This window comes from Caretta caretta, chromosome 17, assembly GCF_965140235.1.
Source record: "Caretta caretta isolate rCarCar2 chromosome 17, rCarCar1.hap1, whole genome shotgun sequence".
Taxonomy (NCBI): Eukaryota; Metazoa; Chordata; order Testudines; family Cheloniidae; genus Caretta; species Caretta caretta.
This window is the reverse complement of record NC_134222.1, coordinates 5,833,157-5,848,916: the sequence shown is the minus strand read 5'-3', so window position 1 is coordinate 5,848,916 and position 15,760 is coordinate 5,833,157. Positions and strand designations below refer to the sequence as shown.

Sequence of the window (15,760 nt, the reverse complement as noted above, 5' to 3'; positions counted from 1 at the left end):
TATTTGTAACAACACTAGTCAAATTCTAACATACAATCATTTCAATAGCAAATTTAGACAGCTTACGTGTGACCAGACAGCCATACTCTGCTGGGAGAGCATCTAGTTTCACCTACCACATTAAAAAATGAAGATTAAAGACCTTCATTACAACAGACTGCATGTTACAGGCACTCTGAATCAGACCAGGATCTATTTTAAGTATTCTTTCCCTTTATCTCAAATCTTTGGCTCCAGAGAACCATTCTGCATAAAGTGGTTACTTTATTATTACTGAATAGCATGTGCAATCTTAAACAATGTTAATTAAGTATTTGTGTTATGAAAAGGTAACCCGCACCCCCAGCTCAGTCTGATATTGATTGTTGTTCAATTAATGAAAATAAGTCTCCTTGGCAGGAACAAGCCTAAAAGATAGATGTGTGTGAATTATCCCTATGTTTGAATATGGTATATGTTAGTAACCTAGATTTTGAATTTCAGAACGGAATGCCTGTAGGATACATACAAGCATTGATTATGACATGCAAGAACGAATACACTTTTAGGCCAATTCAAAATACCAATATCCAAAAGTTTCTATTCTTAAATAAGTGGATTCTAAATTGTTCCACAAGTGTTCAATTTCCCAGATATCCAAATGCAAGTCATCTTTAAAAGGCCTGGGATAAGTTTAATATAAAATCTTTCTAAATAAAAGGCATTGTACAAAATTTGGAGGGGGGGGGGGGAGTACTTCGTCAGCCATATGTAAAATCTGTCTCTTTTTTTTTTTTTTTAAATGTAAAAGCACCACAGCCACAAAAACAACCACACACACACACACCCAAAAAACCCACCAGAGACACTTCTGGCTGAACTTAATGTCCAGAACAATTTAGAGTAAAGGAGAAGGTGGTGGATGATATTTAGTTACCTGGAGAATATTGGGTAAAACTTGATGCTTTCTGTGGGGGTCTGTTCTGCCCCCGATGGGCATGCAACTCTCATTAACATTAATGGGAGTTTATGCACAGAGGGAGAATAGACTCCTCAGTTAGGGAAATCCTGAGACAGCCTCCCAAGTCTAACTACGTAGTAATAATCAAATCCAAGTGGTATGTATCTTGCAAAATAAAGGCAAATTTACATCATCTTGAAGGCATAGGGAGGACTTAATGAGTTTAAATTCAGAACAGCCTTCAAAAGTCCCTTACATACTCAGTTTAATACACCATTATATTTGTACAAATGAATGAGAAGTTTGACAGAGATTTTGGAATTAACATTCATAATTTTCATTCTAGCTTCAACAGTGCCAGGCTTCTCTTTAAACAGTTCTTAAGACAAGGCTAAAAACACAGATCTGAACTCTTTACTGCATAGCCTCCACTGTTGCTGTCTTTTGTGGAGCAATACAGGTCCCAGTTTTCCTAGTTTAGGCACATTCTAGAAGAGCACTTTGTGGAAACAGATTAAACAAGTTGCTAACGTTTGCCCAGACAACAGCAGGTTGCAGTTTTAGAAATGCTCCAACAGATATCACCTTCTCCATGCCAAGAGAAGAACAAAAACCACACACAGAGTCCCATGTGTTTTCATTAAGTTTTGAGTAATTGGGGCATTTACTATGTGATTGTACAGTGCCTAGAACGATGGGGGCCAAACCTAGTTAAGACCTCTAGAAGCTACCACAAGACAAACAGCAGGAACAGGAAGTCAAGCTAACACAGACACCAGAAAAATCTTAACCCCAAGTATATAGAGCACTCAAGTCAAACTCCAATGTTGTTCTCTGTATAGAGGAACTGCTCAGCTGGTTTAAGTTTCTAGAATTTATGTTTTATGAGGATACAAAGTTCTGTTTGCCATGAAAATTAAGTTTCTTCAATTAAAAATAGTCATAATCGCTATAAATTGCTGAAATATTTCTCTTTTGAAACTTTAACCTAGTTGTTTGGACTGGCTGCCTTCCTTCTTCATCAGGCGATCAACTGGTGAAGAAACATTTCCTCTTTTCAATTCTACCAAAATACTAACTCTGACATTCTCAGATGAAAATAGTTCAAGGCATTAACGACCTTGAGAAATGTTCCATAGATCCTAATAAAAAAAGTTATTTAATCTTTGCACCTGCAATCGTCTTTGGAAACGAACAAAAGAGTGGTTCTATGAAAGAAGTTACCCCTCATTGATGGAATAAGCACAGAAAAAAGCAAAGCACGGAGCAGCAGTCTCTGCCAGGACAATAGCAAAATTTGGCAAGACTTTGTTTGAAGGAAACCTGCAGCAAATCCTTTACCAAAAATCACCAATCTCAAAAGTCATGAATCAGGCCCCCAAACTTCATGAGAGTGTCTTAAAAAATAAAAAACCTTCTGGTTTTTGAGCCTTTGAGGTGCACTCATCAAAATTTCAAGCTTTTCTCTGCAACCACGAGGGCAAGAAACAACCTCTTTTTCTCCTTCTTAAACGAATGCCGAGATCACCACATCACCTGTCACCAGGAACTGTGGCTTTAAGTAATAAAATATCATGAGGGCTGGCAACACTGCTTTGCTGGAGGTTTTTTAAACCAATCTTACCCTTCTGCTCTCAGAAGCACAGCATGAAGAAAAAGAACCTCAAGCCCAAGGACATGAAAACTGCCATCCAGCAGACTACAGCCTGAAAGGATGCTGGTTTCCAGGATGATGGACGCAAAGCAAAATTTTAAGTATAGTATTTTCAAGCTTTAAAATGAGCGGGCTTGAGATAAAACTCTCTCTCTAGGCAGTAAATATCCAGAAAAAGTCTGTTTACTTCGTCTGAATGAACTGTATATCCCTACAAAAAAGGAGGGCTAAACAGGATAAAGGTTTTTACTTTTTTTTAATTTATTTATTAAATAAGCATAAGCGTACATATATATATGATCAGGTTAAGCAGCGTAAGGAAAAACTAATTCACATTTACAAATGTGCTTGAAGTCCATGTGAAAAAACAAACAAACAATGAACTCCACTTTCCAAAAAAAAAAAAAAAAAAAAAGTTTTAAGCACACCACCTGCCCAAGTCTCCCTGCCAATTGTTTTACATTGGTTTAAGTTTCACTTCCAGGTTGCTCTGTGTCTCACAGCAACAGGGGAGGCCAAGGAACAAGGAAACAGTGAAACTGACTGTACACAGTCACATCAAATGCACAAAGTAAGCCGGGGGCGGAGAGGAATAGTTTCTGTCCTCTAATCTATTTCAGTTAGTATAATCTTAGAAGTTACTAGTTACTTAAAATTAAAAAATAAAAATAAAAAAAAATAAAAAAAAAAGAGAGAGAGAGGAGGGGGTGTTTTTAAAAGAAGCCTTGATGTCCCTTTAATCCTACTGACAACACTCATCTGAAATGCTCTGTGTGTACACAATCAAGTACAGCATCAAGAACTATACCAGGGGTGGCCAAACTTAATGGCCCTCCAAGCGGCATATGAAAATCTTCAGAAGTTCGAGAGCTGGGGCATGCCTGCCGGGGCTCAGGGCTTCAGCCCTGCTCCTGCTGAAGTGCCAAGCCCTGGCAGGTGAGCCCCATAGTGATGAAGCCCTGAGACCCCACCTCCCCACTGGGCAAAAGCCCTTACTGCACCACCCCACTGCAAGGCAGAGGTCCTGAGGCCCCCCCGAGTCCTGTAGGTGGAGAATGGGGGAAGGGGCCTGGGGGAGCTCCCTGAGCCACCCTTTAATGGCTTGTGAACCACAGTTTGGCCACCCCTGAACTATACGGTTGCAATACAGGCACTCAGTGGGCTATAAAAGTAGATAAACAGTACAAGCAGTGGCAGTGTAATGTTCCCACACAGTTCTGTAGCATACATAATGCCAAATTCACATCCATTTTGGTCAATTTCAGAGTCGTAGGATTTTAAAAATTGAAAATTTCATTTCAGCTATTTAAATCTGAAATTTCAGGGTCTTGTAATTGTAGGAGTCCTGACCCAAAAAGGGGTGGGGGGGGGGAAGGGATAGTAGGGGGTGGAGTTTGTAGTACTGCTACCCTTACTTCTGCGCTGCTGCAGGCGGCGGCCCTGCCTTCAGAGCTGGGCAGCTGGAGAGTGGCGGCTGCTGGCCAGGAGCCCAGCTCTGAAGGCAGAGTCACTGCCAGCAGCAGTGTAGAAGTAAGAAGTAAGTATGCTACCACCTCCCTTACTTCTGTGCTGCTGCCTGCAGAGCTGGGCCCTCCGTCAGCAGCTGCCACTCTCCAGCCACCCAGCTCCGAAGGCAGCAGTGCAGAAGTAAGGGAGGCATGGTATGGCATTGCCATCCTTACTTCTGCACTGCAGCTGGCAGGGTGCTGCCTTCAGACCTGGGCACCCAGCCAACAGCTGCTGCTCTCTGGCCGCTCAGCTCTGAAGGCAGCACAGAAGTAAGGGTGGCAGCACAGCGACCCCCCCAGAATAAGCTTGTGATACCCACAAGTCCCTTTTCGATCAGGACCCCCAATTTGAGACACACTGGTCTCCCCCATAAAATCAGTATAGGGTAAAAGCACACAAAAGACCAGATTTCACGGTCTGTGATGCGTTTTTCATGGCTGTGAATTTGGTAGGGCCCTAATAATGTAGTGGTGAGGATAACATAGGCACCTATCTACTGGGACCTGGACTGAGACCATCACATCACATAAGCCATTTAAAAGTCTTCAGATGGTAAGCTTTCAAATAGCTACTGACCTAACTGGAGTTTTTTCTGGCAACCCTGAGGTTAAAAAAAACATACCTTATCACTTTTACCAGTCCTCTAGCCATCAAGTTCTCCTTTATCCTCCCTCTCCCAACAATGGTGTATGCCATAATCCACGAAACAAGATTAACGTTCATTTTGCTTCTCCCCTGTCCCTGCATGAATAATACTTCATTCCCAACAGTATTGCATCTGCAGTATTGCATTGCATTCGGAACATATTCATTTTAAATTTAAAAAAAATCTTTAAGTCAAGTGAAATTAAAATGTACAAAATGGAGGGAAGTGTTACTGAAAGCAATGGCCGGACAAAATAGTTCATATTTAAGTAAACTACTTACTCAAGTTGCCACCTCTAGAAACTGAACTGAAGCAGTTTTAAGTCTCGTTTGCTTTCATCAGATTTGCTATTTACTCTTTTTCCTCAGTCTAGATCCCACCCAATGAAAAAAAAAGTCAGTTTCATTTTTGTTTACAGTTCATTTTACTTTTAGGTACTCTAGAGTCACCTGCAAAGTGTGAAAGTATGGTTTGATTAATGCAAAAAACTTATAGTAAGTTTTGAAGAAAGCTGTCATGATGTGTTTCTGACTCAGATTTTGTAAAACACTACTTGCTACCAAAAAAATCTAGATTTGTGGCCAAACTGTTACTTGTCAGCATCCCTTTACTGTAAACCATCCTTTGCTTAATGTATACTTAGAGTAATACAAAACAGGTTTGAAACTTTCAAAACTAGTAACATAAGACTCAAATAAATATTCAACATGTTAAAGTGTACATTTCCAAGAACCCATCAAAATCCAAGAGCTTTATTTCCTCCCGTATGTCAGGACTTGTCTACACTTATTACAGTGCTGTAGCACTTAGTGAAGATGCTACCTATGCCAACTGGAGAGCTTCTCTTGTTGGCATAGATACTCCACCATACCAAGAAGCCCTCCCATTGACATAGAGCTGTCTACACTAGAAGTTTGGTCAATATAAGTGAGTCACTCGGGGTGTAGAAAATCCATAGTTATACCGACATATGTTTATAGTGCAAACCAGAGCTCAGAAACAGCACCAATAGCCATAGTTGTTGTGACCCAAGCTACAAAGAGGATAAACAAATCAGGAAGATTTTTTAAATTATATTCAACATTCAGTAAACTTTTAACATGTATTGAGAGAGAACTCAAAGTGTTTTAAGCAACAGCAAACTACGCTTATCACAAATGAATTCACCCTGCACTTTGAATGACCATTTTCACATCACTTTAATTATATAAAGAAAAAAATCACTTCTCTGTGTGTAAATTTTCTTGCATTTACTTTCTTGTATCAGGATTTACGCATAGGCTTTAAAAAGCTTACTGCTCACCTTCCTTGTCCCCACTCCCCCCCACCCCTGCAAAAAGAATTTCCTTTAAGACAGCGGTGGGCAATCTGCAGCCCGTCAGGGTAATCTATTGGCAGGCCACAAGACAGTGTTTACATTGACCATCCGCAAAACTGCGGCCACTGGGAGCTGCGGGCAGCCGAGCCTGCGGACGGTCAATATAAACATTGTCTTGTGGCCCGCCAGCGGATTACCCTGACAGGCCGCAGGTTGCCCACCACTGCTTTAACAGCTCTCATTTAATAGCCCGGTCATAAATACAGACTGTATAAATCAAAGTTTTGCATTAAGCAAGTCACACATCGTACTGAAAACTCAACTTAAGTGGGGGGGGGGGCCCCCCGCAGGAGGGCTGTCAGCTGATGCAGTATGAAATAGTGGTAAGCTTATCAAATACAATAAAGCCTTAAGCCAAGTGCTACAGTAAAAAAAAAAAAAAAAAACACACCACACCATATTCCAAAATTAAATCAAAGCTTAATTTACATTAAGGATTAAATTTTGGAAGATACTGACCAATACTGGATTTAAAAAGTAAGAATTATCCAGTTGACTTGAGTGACAAGGAGTTCAAGATTCTACTACTATTAGAAAAAGTTGCAATAACCTCCTCTTGTCTGCCATACTTCCTTCTGTCCTCTTCTCTTTTCCCCCCTCCTCTAAAGTTTCCTTCTTTATCTCTCTGTACATGAAATAAGGCAGAATAAGATTTGAAACTAACTAGATTTTTATAAACATTTGTTAACTGTGTAATACAAATGTTCATATTACATATAATCAAATGTTTCAACTATAGTTAACGTAGCAAATGGTTAACACAAGACTATTATGTATTATACATAGTTTATGTTTGTGGGGGGGGTTGTGTTTGTATATTTTTTGAAAGTAAAACATTAATAGGGAAGGAAAAAATTACAATACATCATTCATTTCTTATGAAAATGGTAATTACTAGGTATTACACAGAGTAGATGTTTCACATGTAAGAACAAGTTCTAACTATGCCCAAATGCAGCAGACCAATTAAAAATGCATTGAACAACACTTTTTTTTCCTAGAAATAGGATTAAAGTGTATGTGTGTTCCACAGAACAGCCTCTGGGCATCCACACTGTTTGGACAGTTTCCTTGACTGAGAACCAGTTCAGATATGAACTACAGTCCAAGATCACATTCTACTAAACTATATTATACCATACTTATTGTCACTATATTTGCAACAAAACACAAACTAGCCTTTTCTTTGGAAGTATTAAGTCTTTGCAAAAAAGTCTGAATGTAATGTGTATATTACCTATAATGTATTCATCAATGTTTTACTTTCCTTACCCATCCTCCCAGAGAAAAATAAAAGCAGAATATTTACACTTCTAGAATAACATATTGTGCTTGCTTATAGGGATTTTAAGATTGCTTCAGTCCTTTAACTTTTTCATGAAGATCAAGTTTAGCTTGCCAAGCCAGACATGGCAACATTGTGTTTTGACACTGTGCAGAACACACGTATGCCACAACGAAGAGAAAACTGCAAGCAAGTGTAAAATATAAACTGGGACATTTAGCCACATTAAAACTTAAAAAAAAATTTTTATTTTTTTGTTAAGTTTGGAGAGTAATTATGTATACAGATGGATTTCACTTAACTGGTGGAGTTTTGACAAACACCATCCTCAGTGATCAAGGAATTTTTCCCTGAATTTCTAAAGGCACTTTCTGCATATGATATTCAGTCTGGAACAAGTAGATCACCACCTGAGCCAAAAGTGCACATTTACAATGCAGTAGCAATTTTCACCTTACTCCACAGATTTAAAACATAGACATTATTGCCAGCATTACAAAGAGCTGGAAAGATTTAAATCAACAGCACCTTCAAGCTATTATGCATATCAAGTAGCAAGATACAAAACACAAATAAAGATGTTCAGTCAGAAGGAGAAATTAAAAAAAGGCACTCATCTTCTTTCTGAAGCCCAAGCAATTCACTTCTTTAAAACACCTGATCTCCACTGGCCCAAGCAGCAAGATCCCTAAGGCCATTTCTGACCTCTGCTGGTCTCAGACTGAGGGGTAGAATCTCCTTCCTTAGAAGTTTTTAAGGTCAGGCTTGACAAAGCCCTGGCTGGGATGATTTAATTGGGGATTGGTCCTGCTTTGAGCAGGGGGTTGGACTAGATGACCTCCTGAGGTCCCTTCCAACCCTGATATTCTATGATTCTATGTTCTGTAAAGAGAATGTACAAACAGCACTGAGCAACGCTTATTAGCAGAGTTTTGCTGGAATGGACATACCTCCACATGGAGGACACCAAGATGCTTAAGACTATGTTGTACAGTGAACTTTAATGGCCAAAAGCTCTAGAAGCAGGCAGAGGATGAGAAAGATTTATTATTAACCACTGTAACATACAGACACTTAGGCTCACTATATTGACATCTGGTACAAAGTTTTGTAGTGTGACATTTATCAAACAGAAGCGTATATGTCAAAAGCAAGCATTGCTAATGAAGTGAGTAAACCATTAGTGAAGTGGCTCTCAACCTGTTTAGTGGACCACTTGCTAGGAGCCTGTAGAACAGTGGGTGGTCACATGATGTTAGCTCTTACACTGGTTTCTGTATTAGAAGCTAAAGATACCTTAGTACTTAACTGGTCCACATGATTTGGAAGTGGAGAGAAGAGGATCCATGAGACATACTGTTACAACATTGTCCTGATTACGAAAGTTGGAGAATCTCTGCACTATGCACTTCCCTGCCCAAGATACAGAAATATCTGCTGCCATTTAGAATCCACAATAGCTCAAGACTGCTTGTCATTTTTAACATGAAGGACAAACAAATATGCATGCCTGCACAGATTTCTGAAAAAACTTTTAGATATCAACCATTACTTTTTCTTCTTATAGCTTGCACCTTCCCGTAAGTCTAATGCAGAGCCAAGACTAACATTAACGTATAAATTATTCCCCCACCAAAGCATGCTGGGAGCTGTACAAACAAACAAGGGGTCTAGTACAAAAAGGAAAGGATGAAGTTAGTAAATAAAGGGCCAAAAGTAGTGAAGCACATGCAAATTAAAAGGATATTTTTAAAAGTTAAGAAAGATGAACTGAGAGAGAGGGAAGGGAGAAAAAAAAGAGAGAGTTCCACATTATACAGCTCACCATAATAAAAGGTGTAACTTGCCAGCCAAAGGCACAATGGTGGACTCCTTAAAATGTGGGTGAACGTCAAAGTACAACTATTGCCTCAGAATTAGGTCTTGTGCACAACCTGGACCAGGGGTGGGAAAACTACGGCCCGCATTCGGCCTGTCAGGGCTTTGGGCTCCGTGCCTTGCCCTTGCCTCCAGGCACCGCCCCACACAGCTCCCATTGGCTGGAAACGGGGAACCGCAGCCAATGGGAGCTTCGGGGGAGATACCTGGAGGCATGGCAAGGGCAGCGCGTGGAACCCTGTGCCCACCCACCCAGGGGCCACGCAGGGATGTGGTGCTGGCTGCTTCCTAGAGCAGCATAGCGTCGGGCCAGGGCAGGCAGGCAGGCAGGGAACCTGCCCTGGCCCACACTGCTGCCACCCCGGAGCCCCTTTAAGTAAGCGGCACTGGGCCGGAGCCCGAACCCTTCCTGCACCCCGCCCCACAACTCCCTGCCCTGAGCCCCCTGCCTGCACCTTGCACCCCTCCTGCACCGCAACCCCCTGCTCTGAGCCCCCTGCCACACCCCTCCTTCACTCCTGTCCTGAGCCCCTCCTGCACCCCAACCCCCCTCAGACACCCCACACCACTCCTCTGCCCCAATCCCTTGCCCTGAGCCCGTTCCTGCACACTGCACTCCCTCCTGCCCCCCAACTCCCTGCCCTGCATACAATTTCCCTACCCAGATGTGGCCCTCTGCCCAAAACGTTTGCCCACCCCGATCTGGACCAATACAACATTTAAAACTCAACATTACCAACTTCAACCCCCACATTTATATAGTCAGACACTTTGAAGAGCACAGAGAACGTGTAATACAACTATGGTTGCTCAAGCCAGTGAGATACTGTGCTGCAGCATTCTGAACAAGCTTATGTAGTGGAGATGTCCTCCTTTAAGCCTTGCAGGGAGGGATCTACTATGATCATGCCTCACTGTTGCTATAAGACAATACCATTGCAAAGTTGCCACAGGTACAGCAGATTAAATAGTTTTCCTAGAACATTTGATAAATGGCACTCTTAGAAAAGGTGTAACTGAAAGACATGAAAATTTTTAACCAGAGAGTCACTACCTCTGAATCAATCCCCTCATAAATTGGGGAAACAAGAAGTAGAGCCCCTCACATCAACCACCTCTTCCAGCAACAAGACTTATACCTAAGGCTCAGTGTAGAGAGTTCAGTTACAACCAGACGGCAAAATTATTCAAACGTTCTGCCAGCGCAGAGAATGAACTTCAACAGAGCAAGACATATACAGTTGCATATTATATAAAAATTATTGACACTTTAGTATGTTTAGACATTATCCTGCCAGGAGATCCTGTAGGTGATAAGAAAGATCCTTGAAGGATTCCATATGTCATATCCCTCAGCAAGTTGTTCATCACCAAGAGCACTTCCAAAACATAAGCAATGTCAAGCTACAACTCATGGCAAATCAATAGTTGCCAAGAAGTTTCACATGCCCAGTGATTTATGGCCCCATAACAAGCAGTTTCAACTCCAAAGGAAGGCCAGAATCTAGACCATTACTGCTATCCAAGCAGGACTGGAACTGAATAACTGCTACCTTCTCAAATCACTTTCCCTAAACGAGGACTGTTACTCAGCAATCAGCAGCATACTCTCTAGCATCAGGAGGAGGTTTCTTAAACATAATGAGTTCCCCATCTCACCTTAAGTACGGTCAACACCATCAGTTTGCTAAACAATAGCAACGATAATGCCTGGTAATTCATTATAGCCACATTGTTTTCACCAAACAATATCAGCAAGGATCAGAACAACAGATAGCGGGCCTCCGCCTGGAAGCAATTTATCTTTTCCATGAACAGTGTAACAAGGATGGAGCAGAACGGATTAATAAAAAAAAACAAAACTGTCCACTAACCAATAATTCATTGCTATGTCTATGGATGAGGCCAAGTAATATTGTTTGGGCTCAGTTATAACTCACATACACACACAAAGTTTTTGCATAGAAAAAGAACAGGGTTCAGGCAACATCCCAGCTACCAATCTAGCTCTTCATTTCCTACAGATCACTTAAAAACTTGGGCTCAGTCCTATGTGGACCTGTGGTTTAACTTCATGATCATGATCTATTAAAAAAAAAAATCTAATATTCTGATCTCACCCTATGCCATAGCGGACAACAGCATACCAAAACTTACAGAGAAACTTCTACACAAGTGTTGGTCTTTACTCAGGTGTAGCCCAGGACAAAAACAGCATGGAATCTAAGTTACTTCTCACCATACAAAAGATGGTCCCTGCAGGTCGGGACAGAGGACATTCATAGAGCAAAACTTACAGAAGCTGTAGCTGACTACTGCATAAGAGGAGTTTCCATTTCCAGGGTTGTTAGTAGTAGTAGCAGCAGCATTACAATTCCTGCTAACTCAAATACAATATCAGAAACATCTGTAATTTTAGTACTTGAGTCTTTTCCAGTACATGAAGCTCCTTCTTATAAAGTTGCTGTACATATGGAAATTCTACAGATTACAAGGCTGTTTCAAATCAGATTGCTCAGCGACACTTCAACTTCATATTTGCTTTTTGGAATGTCCACAATTACACAGAGTGTATTAATGTATTCCGGTTCTCTCAAGTACCATTTATTCATCCGACAGAAAAAGTTTCCCTGAAAAGAACAAGTACTCACAGACTTCCATTTTTATCAAAAGCATTACATACCAAAACTAGACTTCATTTTACAATTCTGCAATATGAATGCTTTTCATTATTCTAAAGTCTACGTACAACAATATGACTTCTTAATATTATTGTATAAAAAATATGTATCTGTAAGCCTACTGGGGAGACTGTATACAAAGGTAGTGGTTTAAAAATTAGCTCTCCAAGCAAAACACAAAACAGGAAGCATTCATCTGTCAACAAGATTATATTAAAAAAAGTTGTGTGTTAGAAAATAAAATCATAAACCAAAATTTTCAAAAATAAGATACTTAAAGTTAGGCACCAAAATCTAAATTTAGACATCCAAGTAAGAATGGTCTGACTTTCACTATTAAAGGTGATGATGGCTTACACTTCTGACAGTAACCTACTTTAAAAGGCACTCAGCACTTCTGAAAGAAAACAAAAGAGAGAGTCTTAATACACAAGATTCTCAGGATTTCACGCTCCCTGAGATGCCTTATTTAGGCACCTTTATTTTGAAAATTTCCAGAGACAACTCCATCTGGTTCCCTAATTTTTTCCCCCATACCTTAAAAATAGCATGGAGATTTAAGATAAATTCTGACCACCTACAAATGAGGTTATACGAAACATTTTAAAAATATTAACTCATCCCACACCTAAGCCACTGCCACAGGGTCTTGCATTTCTTTGTTTTAGAGAGAAAATTCTATCCAAATTTGAGAGACTCATTTTAGTTTTCAAAAAGCATAGGATAAAAAAAAAATTGAAAAGGGCAAAAAGTTGCTCCTTGAATATCTAGCACCATCTCTCTCAGTAGAAACAGCCACCCTAAACACAGAGAGAGACTCAACTGTATCAGGACACAACTCAAGATAAAAGTTCAGCTTTGATAAGATTCCACGATCATAGCAATTCAGTTTCCTGGGAGGCCCCCACCCACTACCATAAAAAACTCACGGTGATGGAAGTTGTAAGTATGACATATCACTATAGAAAATAAACTGTATGTCATTATCCACTGTAGTGTTTATAAAGTGGGAACTTTTTAGGTATGGAAGATAGCATCCCTTTGTTGACTGATTGATTAGATTTTGTTCAGTCCATTCTCTTTTACCTGAGAGGTCATGATGAATAAGATCAGTAAAATTGGGGTCATCGCCCCACCAAAATATCCACAGCTCTCTGCGTCCAGGTCTCTGATCGCGCCGCCAAACACTCAGTACATCGGCTTTCAGACAGCGACTGAAACTGCTCAAAATGGGATCCTCCTCTGTTACCGGAAAGAGAATTGGGGCAGATGTTGGACCCTGCCATACGTATCGTTTCCATTTAATCCCAGTTAAATCAGCCTGCGGAAGAGGAACAGAAAAAAAAATTAGGTGAAAAACATTTGGGGGAAACAAGGTTTACTAAATCCTGAAGTTACTTCTAGTTCCTTCATTAGAAGGAAGTTGCAAATAGGACTCTTAGCAAAAAGCTACCAGACATAAACCCTAGTTCTGTGATTTTAAAAAGGGAAAAAAAAGAAAAAATAATCCACGATCCTATGCTTTTAACCAAAACTTACCAAAAACATTTCTAAAATGTATTGTACTCTGGTGAATGTGAGGATGAGGAAGACAGCTTATATCCTAAACTATGACCTGCACCTTGCTTTACCTCTATCTTTAAATAATTGTTGTAAGTATTAATACCAGAAGGAAAGTTGCAATAAAACTGACCAAGTTCTTAAATGTTTGCGCTGTTGTTGTAGCTGTTTTGGTCTACGCAGAGGAGACCTGAAGAAGAGCTCTGTGTAGCTCGAAAGCTTGTCTCTTTCGCCAGTATAAGTTGGTCCAGTAAAAGATACTACCTCACCCACCTTGTCTCCCCAACTTGTTAAAGTTAGCAAAACTTGATAAAACAAAAAAAAGAGGTGAACAGCAACCATTAATGAAATTGTTTTCCAACTATTTTAACTGTACAGTTATAGACTAATCATGTATCTTGGCAAACACTTTTTTCCTTAGCCTTGATCTTACGCATGTATGCTCCCTCTGTCCATTTTAAAATTACACAAAGCTTTCAGGAAAACTGTATATAATAGATCTACCTTCAGTGAACACCCTTAACTACCAGTGCTTTGAAAGATCTACCGGTAATAACAGAATTCCTTATTTTACAGAAAGGGAATACATCAAGTTGCAACTTTTCAAGTGCACCCACTATACCCAAATGCCATCATATTCTCCCCTTCTCCTACTCCCAAAATTAAATCATATGTTATTTTTCTGTAAAAAACTGCATTTAACTTAACTTAAGTCTGAAATTGAAGTTATTATCCTATTAGCCACAACAATTTGTTTTGCTCTATATCTTCCTATTAGCACAGGTAATCTCTATTCTTGAACTATTGTTTACAAAGCAACACTGTACCAAAGAGATCAAGGTTTAAACCCTGACCACTTCTTAAATGGAACAGTGACTCAAGATGCATGGCAGGAGGTGCCAAATGGATTCAGCCTCATAAATGAGCATATACAAGGGGTTCCTTGCACTAGCTAGCACCATCCCCCCTTCTCCCACATGATTCTAATCTCTCCTCTTCCCCCAGATATGACACAATTTAGATTATTGCACAGTGTATCTAATAGGGTAGCCTCCACCACTGCAGTAGGAAGATGAGGCTTCCGACTCAGTGTTGCTAAGGAATTTGCAACAGTTGGTACTTCTGAAAGACTTAACAAGATGTTGCTCATACTGAGCTGCAGACCTGATGCAGCCTTCATACTGGTATTCTGCAGACATACTCAAACTGCCCAGATTCCCCTCCCCCAAAATATACACCAGCAAGAACAGCCAGACACAGGTTTTACTTAAAACAGCCTTCATAATAATAAATACCAATCAACCTGATTAATTTGTATTTAAAGGAAAATGAAACATGTCAGCAAGCCCCATAGCCACAAAAAAGTGCACCATATTCCAATCCAAATCAAATTGGCTTTAGGAGCTGTCAAAAGTGAAGATTAACAGTTTAACGGTTACAAAAAAAAAAGAAGGATGCGAAATGGTGCACAACACAAGTATAGGATAGCACATGTGCCTTTGTACAAAAAACATCACCAAAACCAGCTTAAGAGAAAAATGATAGACAAAAGAAAGCACGGAAAACGGGAGGATTTAGTTGAGATTTTTCTGGGGCGTCACTACAGCGGGCGAGGAAGCAGAGAAAGTTTGCCTGAGGAAAGGGGAGTAGTGCAGCTACATACCACCTCCTGCCAGGACTAAAATAAAGATGTGAGAAGGTATAGCTAAAAAGATTAATAGAAAGCAGAAAAAGTTGGGGAAAAGGAAACAGAAGGGGAAAGCAAAGTGTTGGGGGTAATATTGGCCAGAAAAGACAAGAGAAGGAGGGAGGGACAATATTACACAGGCAACGATGTGGGGTGGGGGAACAGAGGGACACGGAAAAGCTGGCTGGTTCCAGGCAAGGCCTACTCTGAGGACTCATCCAGCAGAAGCTATGCTAAAAATGGCTGCTTTGCTTCCACTACCCCTACCACCCCCACCTCAAAAAAAAAAAAAAAAAAAAAAAAAAAACACAACCACCACACCTCTTTCTCTCTGTGAACAGCGTGTCTGCAGCTGGTGGACACTTACCAGACAGAATAGGTTGGAATGGCAATCCTCCAGGCTGGCCCCGTTCGGCACGAAGCAGGAACTCATCCTCACAGCCACAACCCACACGCCATTATCCCACAGCCTCCGACAAGAAAGAAAGAGACAGACAGAGAGAGAGAGAGAGAGAGAGAGACAGAGACACAGCGAGCCGGGG

General features: G+C 40.5%; 1 protein-coding gene across 1 annotated transcript in view; it reads right to left on the bottom strand.

Moving 5' to 3' along the window:
* MED13 (mediator complex subunit 13) overlaps nucleotides 1-15,760 on the bottom strand; it is a 79,082-nt gene extending 63,322 nt beyond the window's left edge. Inside the window, exons 1-2 of the mRNA XM_048823742.2 lie at nucleotides 15,586-15,760; nucleotides 13,058-13,292 (exon numbers count right to left, since the gene is read on the bottom strand). Of these exons, the coding sequence (XP_048679699.2) occupies nucleotides 13,058-13,292; nucleotides 15,586-15,651 (301 nt within the window). The 5' untranslated portion in view covers nucleotides 15,652-15,760. The remainder of the gene's footprint in view (nucleotides 1-13,057; nucleotides 13,293-15,585) is intronic.